At 38.5% G+C, this 14,031-nt stretch overlaps 1 protein-coding gene across 1 annotated transcript; it reads right to left on the minus strand.

Annotated features, from left to right (window-relative positions):
- Positions 1-358: 358 nt before the first annotated feature.
- Positions 359-5,905, minus strand: isl2b (ISL LIM homeobox 2b). The gene is made up of 6 exons (XM_066648042.1): positions 5,842-5,905; positions 5,019-5,208; positions 3,544-3,758; positions 2,901-3,184; positions 1,409-1,531; positions 359-486 (listed from the first exon to the last, which is right to left on the minus strand). Exons 1-6 carry the CDS (start codon positions 5,903-5,905, stop codon positions 370-372), a joined length of 993 nt encoding a protein of 330 aa, XP_066504139.1. The 3' UTR covers positions 359-369.
- Positions 5,906-14,031: the final 8,126 nt, after the last annotated feature.

Genomic DNA, 14,031 nt, shown 5'->3' on the forward strand with positions numbered 1-14,031 from the left:
GTAGCCTGGACATAATAAGTTAAAACATCAGCATTTTTAGAGTGTACTGCCATATTTGCATCTCTCTCTCTCTCTCTCTCTCTCTCTCTCTCGCTCTATCTCTCTCTCATACACACAATCACACACACGATACGCTATATAAAAATGAGTTTGAAAATATCCCAGTGATTTCTTACACTGGTTTGTCTTTGTCCGATCGGTTCTCAGTTCTGACTGGACTCTCTCTCCGCTTAATGTGGTCGCGTGTTCCCCGTGTTTTCTTGGCGTACAGCGGCGTGTCCCGCGTTTGGCGCTGAGCGCTCTTTTTCTGTTTTGGTGCAGGGAGGCGGGTGGGGGGTGCAGGGAAGTGTTAACCGTGGCTGTTGCTTCTCACGTCTCCACCGGACTGGACACCGTGCTGCTGGGTGTGTCCGGCAGCTGTGACGACAGAGAGGTGATGTCACTGCCCGATGAATTTCCCAAAGAGCTGGACTCCGAGAAAGAGACCTGCACGTGAGAAAGTTTACATTAGCTGCTGGATTCCAGAAGAAAAACAAGACAAACATTTTCCAATTGGATTTTGGTCATCAAAACTATACAGCGTCTTTGAGATTCAATTTGTCTCAAGACAAAAAATTGCACAACAGCATTATTCTAAAATTGATCTTTGAAGGAATTGTGGGATGTTGTATGATAGAAGGTTAATCTGTAGAGTTCCTCCTTTCTGTAGAAACCTGATCAAGCTTGGCGATATCACAGTTAAACTACTGTGCTGAATATATTGATTGTTCTTGCTTATTTTTGTGTATGTGAAAGAATTTAGGAGTTGGTGAGCATAATTAATGTCCTTTAATGTGTTTGTAGTGGGGGGATTTATTTGTGTTAACCACGTTTACACAGTACAGCTGAAACTAGAGAATCCTTTCTTAAAAAATGATCCGTTAATTCCAAATTTTTTCCTATCTCTCAAATGTCTTTCAGATTAACATCTCCTTAAAACGATTAATAACCCACGTTTAAATAATACATACAAAATACGATCAACTTTAACAGAAACCAAAGTGAATGTATTGTTAAAATGTTATAAAACCTTAATGAAACAGTAATCAGCATTTTAGAATTTCAGTGTAATTCCTACTTCGCAAAATCAGTTTCATTTTAATAGGTATATGGTTCATTATGAATAAAATAACCTATGGCATCAAGTGTGCTATATAACTTGATTAATTATGCCCCAACTATGTGTGTTTCATTTTGTGTGATTGTATGTTTGCACAGAAGTATGTTTTTTTTTTCTTTATGACAGCAGTAAATCTGGATTCAAGTAAATCTTGAATCACAGAATTCATGGGCATTAATTAATAAAAGTACAAAAGTAACAGGTCATGTACTTCAGTTAACTATGCTGATACTGATGTAGATTTCTCACCAGCTGGAAGGGCTGTTCCAGGTCATTATTTAATGTAAATTCACTGAGGTTTTTCCAGTGTGGGAAAGTGTGCAGCTCCATCACAGTGGACTCATGTCTGAGAGGACTGTCCACATCCAGCGCCTGGACATTCACAAACCACACAAAACATTTCAGATCAAATAATACATTAAAAAAGGTAAATAATAATGCATACAACAATTTGCTCAAATTTTGTCACTGAAAATCAGTATGATAAGTAACAACAAAACTATGTTATCCATTATAACAATGTTTGTTTTCATAAGTGGGCAGAAATATGTTCAAACATTTTGTGTTAAATCACTGATGTGTTGTGTTAAAATACTGATGTATTAGAATGTGCATTTTTAATACAACTGTTTTAAAGTTGTACATCTGTTCATTTTCTAAGTGATAATGCATTTAAAATTATTATTAAAAATTATTATCTTTTTTAAATCTTGTTCTCTATTAAGCAGGACAAGTTCATTATAAATAGATGGATGCTCATTTGTTTTTAATCTGAATATTAGTTTTAAAACCTGATGAACCATAGTTGGATCATAACTCCATTTGGAACATTGGAAAATTTATGTCTCACAATATCCATATTTGGTCATTTAAACAATACATTAATTTGACCAAAATTGGCCATTTTTATGATTCAAAGAAAGGAAAAGATCGGGTGAAAAAAAGTAAGACATGAATCATCCAGTACTTGTATAAACCTGAATAAAATCTCAGCCTAGTGTTCTGATACATTTAACATTGGAATTTACATTATTTACCAAATTTTGTCTGAGTGGGGACCACTCCCTCATCCCCTCAGTGCCCTCCCCCCTCTGAGAACAGGAGAACATGGATTGAAATCATACAATAACCCCCCACCCCCACCCCGACACACACACACGCGTTTTTGTAACATTTGCGCATTCAGTGTCATTTGACAAATTCCCGTGCAAACCCATGGCTTTAAGACTATTCCAGACTACACAACTGTACATTAGGTTTTTGCATGTGACTTTGCAAAGAGTGTGACGCTGAGCTTACTAATTATCGAGGTCTAAAAACAAGATGACAGAACAAAAACATGTGTCTTTCGTTGTTACTGTTGTCTTTTTAACCGAAGCTCAGTTAACTATAAAAAAATGAGGGGAATACATCCTAGAGGGGGCGCCAGGCCTTCGCAGGGCAAAAATAAGAGTTCCCCATACATTTTTAAGTTACAACTTCAGTGTGTAGAAATAGTGTTTTTGTCCGTTTCCAGTCAGTAAGGTGAAAAAGAAAGAAGCCACCTAATTAGCCACCAATTAACATTAAAAAAAAAGCCAGGTAAAAGTACAGAAATATAGATCGCCCTGTACATGTATGTTTAACGTTTCAAAACATTATAAGGCTTTATTGTAATACATTTTTGTACGTTTTATTATAAGTTAAAAAAAGACATGATTTTCCTGTGTGAATCTGTGTGTCGCGTGCACGGATACGGTACCGTTCGGCTTGTGTCCCGGTGATGGAGCTGGAGCTGCTTCATGAGGATTGACCTCTTCTTGTCTTTGCAGCGCTTGTTCTGGAACCAAACCCTGATGACGCGCGGGCTGAGGCCGGTCATCTCCACAAGCTGCTCTTTCATTAGCGCATCCGGACGCGGGTTCGCGTTGTAGCAAGTACGAAGCGTGTGCAGCTGCTTCTCATTCAGTACGGTGCGCACGCGCGTGGTCTTCTCCGCGGCTCGGAGCGTGTGACACCGCTGCTGACGCGTGCACCCCGGCTCGACTGAGAAACATACAAAAATATGCATAATTCACAAATCTCTCTGAATGAAACTTAACTCACTGGGTCTTGCTGACTTAATTTTGTCTGAGTCATGTTGCTGTTTGTCTGAATCTTGCTTAATTAAAGACTAATACGCATATGCATGTCGTTTTTAAATACAATGCTAGTAAGAGTCACTGTGATTTAATTCCATGACTTTTCTTCACGCTGTAAACCAGCTAAAACTGTCAGCTTATTTCATGGATACATCAGAAATTCGTTACTAAATTCATGAGCGAGACCTTCTTTTCTGGAGAATAAATATTTTTCATTGAAACTGTAAATTGCTTTGAAAAAGATATAATACTTTTAACGCGTACCAGGTTTGTGAATGTGTGCGGCGCTCTGGGTCGTGTGCTCTTCTCTGCAGAGAAGAGCGTCGCCGCGCACGCGCAGCTCGTCTCCTGGCAGCAGCTGGCGGCCGCACACCGAGCAGCGGAAACACTCCACGTGATAAACAAGGTCCCGGGCGCGCATCACCAGATCACTGCTGCAGAAACCCCGCGCACACTTAGCGCACTTTATTCCGAAAAGTCTAGACAGACAGACAGACAGATAGATAGATAGATAGATAGATAGATAGATAGATAGATAGATAGATAGATAGATAGATAGATAGATAGACGTAGTGGCGGATGTAAGAAAAATACATTAGAATAATTAGCTATTTTTGCGCACTATCTTGTGCCCAAAATAGATTAAACCATTCACGCAACTTAAAAGTCGTTCATATTTAAATCACATATTCCTCCCATAATTTTAGTAATGTTTATATATGTTTTAATCTTTTGTACATTTTATTTGTAGCCACTATTCTGAAAGTGTGTAAAAGATGGACAGATAAAGTGAGTTAATATGGACAAATGCAGGTCAGATCCATTTCTCCGTATACACGTTGATTTACGTACATTTACTCGTATATACGTAAACGCACTCTGCATAGCTAAAGAAAAAATAATACATTTTCAAATACTGAGATATTTCTGAGAGTCAACGCAGAGTGTTGTTAACATTAGCCATCTTGAAGATTCAACCGCATGAATATAAATTAAGTATTAAGTATTAAAAAAAATATGATTCTTCTTATAAACTTGATTATATATGTCACGTACAAAAGTTTTGTGGGTTTTGTTTAAATAGCTAAGTGAACGCATTCTCTGGCATTGAGCGTTTTTCCTCTAATTAAAGCAAAATATTATTTCCTCATTGAGAGAGTAAATATTATTAAAATAAATGTGTTAAATCCAGGTGTTATTTAACACATCACTTTTTCGAGTATATTTATTTGGTTTAAAAATTAAACATAATATATTTAACGCTACACAAACATAATAGCAAATAATAACTCTATAGTTTATATTTTCGCACAAGAGCATTTTATTCTGCAGGAGTGTGTTCTTTGTAAATTATGTATTGCCACTTTTGCATACCACTGTAACAGTATACCGTTTAACTGAAAATAACAGAGCACAGACACATGCCGTATAACTGCAATCCCAAATATTTTAATTTAGTCACTGTTGGAACAAAATCTTGTATCTCTTCTTTGTTAGTTTTCAATATATCATAATTTGAAAATACACAGACTACCTCTTACACATAACTAACAATATAAATAATGAACCATGATCAAATTGGCTATATTGGGATTCAATGTTTTTGTACTAAATGTTACACGAAAGGTTTACACAATGTAAATGGCTTGTCCTTCTCTTGTAAAGTTAACATTTTGGAAAATACAGAGCTGTTGCACGACAGCAACGATAAACATATTACATTTTTATCGCCGCCCTACCTCACATAATCTCTCTTGCAGTAGGTTTTGCCCTCGCGCACGAAGCATGTGCAAGTCTCGTCTAGGTATTGACTGCACTCCGCGCACTTCAGACACGCCGCGTGCCACTCAAGATCCGGAGAAACACGCAGGATGTACTGATCCTGGATCTGACTCCCACAGCCTACACACATGGCCAAACCAGTTTTCTCTATGCGTGCACGCACAAAAACACACACACACACACACACACAGAGGAAAAATATATGATGCAAACGGTGTTAAGATGTGTAACGCTGGTAGGTGTGTTGTTATTTTACATCACTTTTCAGAATGCGGGATTAACATTAATACAGCGGCTTTTTTCAGACACATACTGATTTTAACTGAGATTGAACTGACGTGTTGTCAAACGTGTATTTACTAGCTGCAATCCATCTGTAACTGTTAAGATATCACCAGTAGTTACACTGTTGTTGCATGAGTTGTTATTATATAAATGTGCCGTTGTTGCAAACACGTATTATAAAGTATGGTCCACAACTGCAAAACTTCTAGTACCGTTTGTTACAAGCATAATATATTACTTTATCATGTTACTATATACTAAGAGAACCCGTCCATAATTCTGTCAATTATAAACATTCTTAAAGAGGGGCGTGCAATATTACTGCGATCATAAACACAAATACACGGTTCTGATTCTGCATTTAAATGTAACTTCGGAGTGCTGTAGACTTCCAAGGCATTACCAACATGTATAATATAGTTAATGTCCACCAGAGACTAAGAATAATTTAAATAACCTCCCGAAAACAAATCCTGGTAGATTTACTTGACTTACTTTTAGCGCAATCTCCCATATCATCCAGAAAAGGAGAGCCGAATATTATATCCAATTCCACCATACAGAATAGTTCAGGAGAACGCGTGAGGACAAGGAGAATCTGATCGAGCTTCACTCCCGACTGCCTGACAACTTACAATTAGAGCGAGAGAGAGAGAGAGACTGATTTCTTTTACCACCCGTTTTAAGACAAGTCCCGCCCCCGTGCTAGTTCTTACTTATTAAACCCAATTGCAAATTGGCACTGCAACAAAACACAACGAAAAAATATATTAATGAATTTAAAAACTTTTACCATGAAGTTGGACTAGTTTGAACCCCTTCCACTATCTACCCTAACCTCAACACTCATATCTTACCATCAACACACACCTACACATATTTTGCCAACTAGCAACCCTGGCCACCGCGAAGGATGCCATAAGAACCACATGGGATACTATAGGTACTACCTAATAACACATTAGGAGCCACAAAAATACCATAGGAACTACCTAACAACCATCTGGAATACCATATGGACTATCTAGCACTCAAGGGACCTCCCTTCAGCACCTAGTAACCATCAAGCAACAACATAAGTACTTGGCATATTGTAAGAACTACCTAGCAACACCTGCTTTCTGAAGTACAATAGTAATTGTCAGCGACACCTTAAGAAGTCACTTAACATAGCATCAGATATAGCAAAATATTGCTACCACCTAGGATACCAATATATACCATATACAATATATATATATATATATATATATATATATATATATATATATATATATATATATATATATATATATATATATATATATATATATATATATATATATATAATAACATTTGCATTTATGTCCAGTATGTAGGTTTATTTATTGATATTTCTTATCTGCCATTTTGAACTTAATTTCGAAGCTCAGTTTCCTATTTCTACTCATAGAATGCAAACCAATACTGATATTACCAGAAGGAGGCAGTGTAAGCCTGGCAGGGCTGTGGGTACCAGTCTCAAAGAGCAGAGAGGCACTCCTGAAACAAAGCCACATATTATTTTGATCTTCTATTTTGTCAGTCAGGGATGTTATATATATATCAGATATCAGATGTAACCTGCCTTGTTTGGCCTCCTTGACTGTTAATTTCTTAAAAAGTGAAAAAGATTTTGTAAAAGTATTATTATTATTACAACTATAATTTGTCAGTACAAATAAATATTTGAGGGGTGGCACAGTGCCACAGCAGGTAGAATTGCTTTCACACAGGGACCTGGACAGAGTGACTCAGTGACTCTCTGTGAGGAGTTTGGTGTGTTTGTGTGGGTTTCCTCCAGGTGCTCCTGTTTCGTCCCATGGTCCAAAAACACGTTAGTCGGTGGATTGACTACTCAAAAGTGTTCGTAGGTGTGAGTCAATCCATAAATCAGCCAACCAAACTAACTTTATTTTCACCTGGGGAATGTCTTTAATTATCCAGTTCAGGAACGTGGTGGGTCTAGATCCTACCTGGAATCACTGGGTGAAAGGCAGGAACACACTCTGGAGCAGGTGCCAGTCCCTCACAGGGCGACACACTCACACCTACGGACACTTTTGAGTAGCCAGTCCTACCAGTGTGTGTTTTTGGACTGTGGGAGGAAACAGGAGCATGCAGAGGAAACCCACGTGGACACGGGGAGAACACACCAGACTCCTCACAGATAGTCACCCGGAGTGGGGCTGAAGACCACAACCCCAGGACTTCGGAGCTATGTGACAGCGACACTACCTGATGTGCCACCATGCTGCCTATTATTACCAGAGTTAAATTCATTCATTCATTGTCTGTAACCACTTATCAAGTTCAGGGTTGCGATGGGTCCAGAGCCTACACAGAATCACTGTGCACAAGGCGGGATCACACCCTGGAGGTGGCGCCAGTCCTTCACAGGGCGACACATTCACTCACATACTTATATCTACGGACACTTTTAAGTACCCAATCCACCTACCAACATGTTTTTTTTTTTTTTTTTGGATTGTGGGAGGAAACCAGAGCACCTGGAAGAAACCCACATGGTCACGGGGAGAACACACCAAACACCTCACAAACAGTCACCTAGAGTGGGACTCAAACCCACAAGCTCCAGTTCCCTGGATCTGTGTGACTGCAACACTACCTGCTGTGCCACCATGCCACCTCACAGTTAAATTAGTAAACTAAAATACTAAAAAAGAAGAAGAAGAAGTGTAACTGATATGTCAGAAGGAACAATAAGGATATGACTATTAAGAGGGAAAAAAATAAAATTAAACCCAAAAAGTGTATTTCCTAAAGGAAACACAGAATTGTTGGCAGCTTAATGGTCACTTGTTGTTAGGCTGTGGTGGCTAGAGTGTTAATAGTGGTTGCTAAGTGATAGCTATGGTGTTGGTAAATGGTTGCAAGGTGGTTACCATGGTGTTCCTAAGTGGCTGCTATTGTGCTGCTTAGTAGTTGCAATGATGTTGCTATGCGGTGGCTAGGTTTTGCTATTGTGCTTCTTAGTGGTTACTAGGGTGTTCCCAAGTGATAGGATATGGTATCCCAGGTGGTTTTATGGTGTTGTTAAATGGATTCTACATAGTTGCTAAGGTATCCCAAGTGGTTGCTATGGTGTTGTTAAATGATTGCTAAGGGGCCTCGCTAGGTAGCTGCTAAGTGGCTGAATGGCAGTATCCAGAGACAGGGAGTGGCGTTTAGGCTGTCAGCTTGGGAGCTTTGAGGGAGCTCGGCATGGTGGTCATGTGGAGTTAGAGATGGGCTGGGGAGGTAAGCGAAGATTTTGCTGCCCAGCCAAGGCGAGCTGAGAGGTGGAGGGTCAGGTCAGCTGCTCAGTGGGGTTCCAGGATGGAACAGGTTTAAATGGCTGGAGAGCTCACTCAGAGTTTCTGCACTGATGAGTGTTTATTTATTTATGAATGGTATCTTTTGTATCCATAGCTTTCAATTGATATCACATTTTTGCCCTGTTCATATTTTTGACATAGCACTGGTCAACTCACTGCTTGTAGTTTGTACATCACCAATTAACTTTAAGGATCTTCCTGTACTATAGTCGGATATCATTTTGTCACAGGTAAACAGTCAGGTGAGGGATGGATTTCATTGCCATGAATTATTCTGTCATGGTCTCTGGATAAATCTTCTGGATTTATGGGACTGTGGCCCCTCAGGAGTGCTTTACAAGGCTGTGTTCCAAATAGTTCTCTGGTACCTACATAGTGTACCGCATAGATTAAGAAACAGCTTTGACCATGGGATAATACCTACACACCCAAAACAAGCCTCAAGATTTGTGGATTCCTGCACATTTGTCATGTAGCCCTCTGCATTTGCCATAATGTTACATTTACACACCCACCAAACATACTGATGAGACTGGGCTTATTTTAATTATGACTACTTTTTGTCCACCTACCTCACTTTTACACATACCTAACACACACTCATAAATCGACTATTGTACAATCATTATAACTCTATTATTGTCACATTGATTTAAACGCAACACCACATGAGGGCCTGTAAACCACAGCAAGCCAATTTTAGTTTTAGGCCTTGTCCTTTGCATATCACTGATGTTCCGTTAAAAAATTGTATCTCTCAAAATGGTAACTTTACAGGTGAAGGAACAAACCTTCTTAATTTTAATGGAAGTGAATGTAAAAAAAAATGTAATTCAATGTCATTTTAGAGCATTTCTATTGGTCTATTTATCATGAAATTTTCACACAGTGGGAATGACAACTGCTGAGTTCAAACGGTGTAGTAAACTAACAATTCTCTCGATCTTTTAATGCTATTATGTGCCATAGATAATGAAATCCCAAGGTTATATCAAATCAAATCAAATCAAATCAAATTTATTTATATAGCGCTTTTCACAACTGATGTTGTCACAAAGCAGCTTCACAGAATTCCAGTAAGACAAGATTTGACATGAAATGTAAAGACAAATGTAAAACCCTCAAGTGAGCAAGCCAGGGGCGACAGTGGCAAGGAAAAACTCCCCCAGCTGAGGAAGAAACCTTGGGAGGAACCAAGGCTCACAAGGGGTGACCCATCCTCCTCTGGTCAATCTACTGGTGATGATAGTTAGTAGTCCATGAGAACTTCACAATGTATATATATACATTGTATAAATTGAGAAACGTTTTTCTTGAATTGCTGAACTATTTGTCTTTCACAGTGTGGTGAACCAACCTCTACCGCATATTATATCCCTATTTTTTTTAACTCAATCATTTGACTGATCTGTTATCATTTAACCAAATTAGATTTCTTTTTATATTATTACACAATTTTACCACTTTTGCGAATTGTTGATGTTGCTGGCATCAAATTCCAAATGGGCATATATTTTTCACTGTTTCAACATTTTAAATATTGTCCGATCATAGTATGTTCACTTAAATATAGGGAATAATTTTTTTCTAATCATTGAATTCTGTTTTAATTTACATATTTCACAACCTTTGGAAATGGGCATTGTATAGATATGAGCACTGTCCTGCTGCAGGGTGGCTGGAGGGAACGAAAACATGGAGTAGAACAGTGGCAGGGATGACACTGTGGGAAGGAATCTGGAATACCACACAACACACACAAACATAAGCAAAATTCAAAGTAACACCCTTTGGGTGTATTAAGGTGAGGAGAAAATAACAACCTGCAAGCCACTGGCCCATCAAGACCAGAACAGAGAACCACTGCATTAACCTGTGGACAATGCATCAGCAAGATACTTTTTTATTGTCAATACTGAGGTTAAAGCTCGTAATAATTGGAGACCATGTAATTAAGTGCTTCTTGGAATTTTTACATTATTTCTAATAAAACCATGAGGTTAAAATCAGCAAAAATAGGTTCTGAACTGTTAACAAAGTACACTACAAAATGTTGCGATGTATAACAAATTTGAAGTAATAATGTGATGGTCAATACCATGTGCATTTTCTTAAAAGAGGATAGCATTAGCTCTGGTTCTGTGGTTCTCAAACTGTATTTTAATGCCTTAAAAGGTTTCAACTACTGGCATGGTAGGAGACAGAACAAGAGGTATATTATTGTGCAAAAGTGTGGTAAGTGGCAAAACATTAATTAATTCATTCATTGCCTGTAACCGCTTATCCAGTTCAGTGTCCCGGTGGGTCCAGAGCCTACTCAAAATCACTGGGTGCAGGGCAAAACACACCCTGGACAGGGTGAAGGACAATCACAGGCCACAACATCCTCACACTTTTGGACACTCTTTTGCATAACCTGCTACAAACTACAGCAGACTAAAAACATAACCAGGTCTAGTTCAATTAAGCAAACAGAAGTGCAACCACCAAATCACCTCTTCACTCACAATATCGAATAAATTACTTAGGTGAGCGCTAGGGCTGGGCAATATGACTAAAATTGGTATCACAATATATTTTTTAGTATCTGTCAATACGATATAATTCCATTATTGATATGAACAATAAAAAATACACAGAAAAAAATGCCAGGAAAATCAAGAAACATGATATCACTGACAAACCTAAACCTCTTGGCTTTGTCAGTATTAATATTTTTAAACTAACTTTGGAATCGAGTGCAATGAACTGACAGCAGTGCCCTGTAACCATTGTCAGTCTGTGACTGATGCTCTAAATGATGTAAATTGAAATATTGAAAATGTGTTTAAAAATCATATCACTGTTATTGAAGTTTATTTGCTGTATATACAAACCGGATTCCAAAAATGTTGGGACACTAAACAAATTGTGAATAAAAACTGAATGCAATGATGTAGAGGTGCCAAAATATAATATTTTATTCAGAATAGAACACAAATCACAGATCAAAAGTTTAAACTGAGAGAATGTATAATTTTAAGGGAAAAATATGTTGTTTCAAAATTTCATGGTGTCAACATATCCCAAAAAAGTTGGGACAAGGCCATTGTTTACCACTGTGTGGCATCCCCCCTTCTTCTTACAACACTCAACAGACGTCTGGGACTAGTTTCTCAAGTTTAGAAATAGGAATGCTCTCTCATTCATGTCTAATACAGGCCTCTAACTGTTCAGTCGTCTTGGGCCTTCTTTGTCGCACCTTCCTCTTTATGATGCGCCAAATGTTCTCTATAGGTGAAAGATCTGGACTGCAGGCTGGCCATTTCAGTACCCGGATCCTTCTTCTACGTAGCCATGATGTTGTGATTGCCTCAGAATGTGGTCTGGCATTATCTTGTTGAAAAATGCAGGGTCTTCCCTGAAAGAGATGACGTCTAGATGGGAGCATATGTTGTTCTAGAACCTGAACATAGTTCATAGTTCATAGGCATTAATGGTGCCTTTCCAGACATGCAAGCTGCCCATGCCACAAGCACTCATGCAACCCCATACCATCAGTGATGCAGGCTTCTGATGTCGTCCTCTCTGGTCCGGATGACATGGCGTCCCAGTGTTCCATAAAGAACTTCAAATCGTGACTCATCTGACCACAGAACAGTCTTCAATTTTGCCACACTCCATTTTAGACCCCTGGCCCAGTGCAAACGTCTGAGCTTGTGGAGCTTGCTTAGAAATTGCTTCCTCTTTGCACTGTAGAGTTCAGCTGGCAACGGCGGATGGCACGGCGTATTGTGTTCACTGACAATGCTTTCTGGAAGTATTCCTGAGCCCATTCCGTTATTTCCTTGACAGTGGCATTCCTGTTTGAGGTGCAGTGACATTTAAGGGCCCGGAGATCACGAGCATCCAGTAGAGTTTTACGGCCTTGACCCTTACACACAGCAATTGTTCCAGATTCTCTGAATCTTTTGATGATGTTATGCACGGTTGATGATGATAACTTAAAAGTCTTTGCTATTTTACGCTGGGTAACACCATTCTGGTATTGCTGCACTATCTTTCTGCACAACAATGGTGGAATTGGTGATCCTCTTACCATCTTGGCTTCAGAGAGACACTGACACTCTGAGAAGCTCTTTTTATACCCAATCATGTTGTCAATTGACCTAATTAGTGTTAATTCGTCTTCCAGCTGTTTGTTATATGCTCAATTTCCTTTTTCCAGCCACTTATTGCTACTTGTCCCAACATTTTTGGGATTTGTTGACACTGTGAAATTATGCATCAACATATTTTTCCTTTAAAATGTTACATTTACTCAGATTAAACTTTTGATCTGTCATCTATGTTCTATTACGAATAAAATATTGACATCATTGCATTCAGTTTTTATTCACAATTTGTTTAGTGTCCCAACTTTTTTGGAATCCGGTTTGTATTGATATTGAATTATTGTCCAGCCCTAGGGAGAGCTATTGATTTTTTCAAGTGTTTGCATATTATTATTTGGTGTTGTTTTGTGTTTTGCAGGCTGATCTCTCCCACAACTTTTATTCTGAAAATTTGCTACTTTTAATGAGAGGTTTGTTACAGTGGTGCCAGAAAACAAGTTTACCACCAATGGTAACAAATGCTAGATCAGTAGTGAAAATCATCCAAAGGTCAACAACCGGACCTTAGTTGGCTGACTCCCTGCAGGCGAGCATGTGTTCAGAACCGGTCCAGACTTTCCTGGAGCTCTAAGCAAAATTGTGATAATTTGTCCATTTTTTGGCCATGCACATGACTCTCCACTAGTATTCTCCCTCCTTTATTTGTCTAAGAATAAACGGTCATGTACAGAACAAAATTAAGCAAATGTAGCTGTTTATTCTCCAGCTTGCAGCTTGATGTCACCTTAAATGATGCAGTAGTTTTGTCCAGGCACCTGAATACAGAAACACTAGTTTAAAGGGCTGATACAGGAGCAAATTCCAACAAGACCCTCCAGGTAAGAGTACACTGAGATTTCCTGCTGGGATATTTACCCTAAAGTTTCTTGCTTTTTCTTGCTTCCTAAGACTCTATGAATCTTTTACTCTATATATTTGTTTTGCATTACAACATGTTCAACTATTTAATATGGTGAAGATATTCTTCAAAGTAACTTGATACTTTGCAAGGTATTTTGACATATGCTCAATAAGCAACCAGGAAGAGTAGCACTGTTAAACGTTTACTGTCACAAGAAACGAGAATGTTTAAATAAACCATCCAATTATTAAACCAGAAATTGGGTACATTGAAATTTTTTTTAACCAAAGGGATTAATTGAGTCCAGAATGGAGCTTATTGATGTCTTGGGATT

The sequence above is a fragment of the Hoplias malabaricus genome, chromosome 16, assembly GCF_029633855.1.
Source record: "Hoplias malabaricus isolate fHopMal1 chromosome 16, fHopMal1.hap1, whole genome shotgun sequence".
In the NCBI taxonomy this organism is placed as follows: Eukaryota; Metazoa; Chordata; class Actinopteri; order Characiformes; family Erythrinidae; genus Hoplias; species Hoplias malabaricus.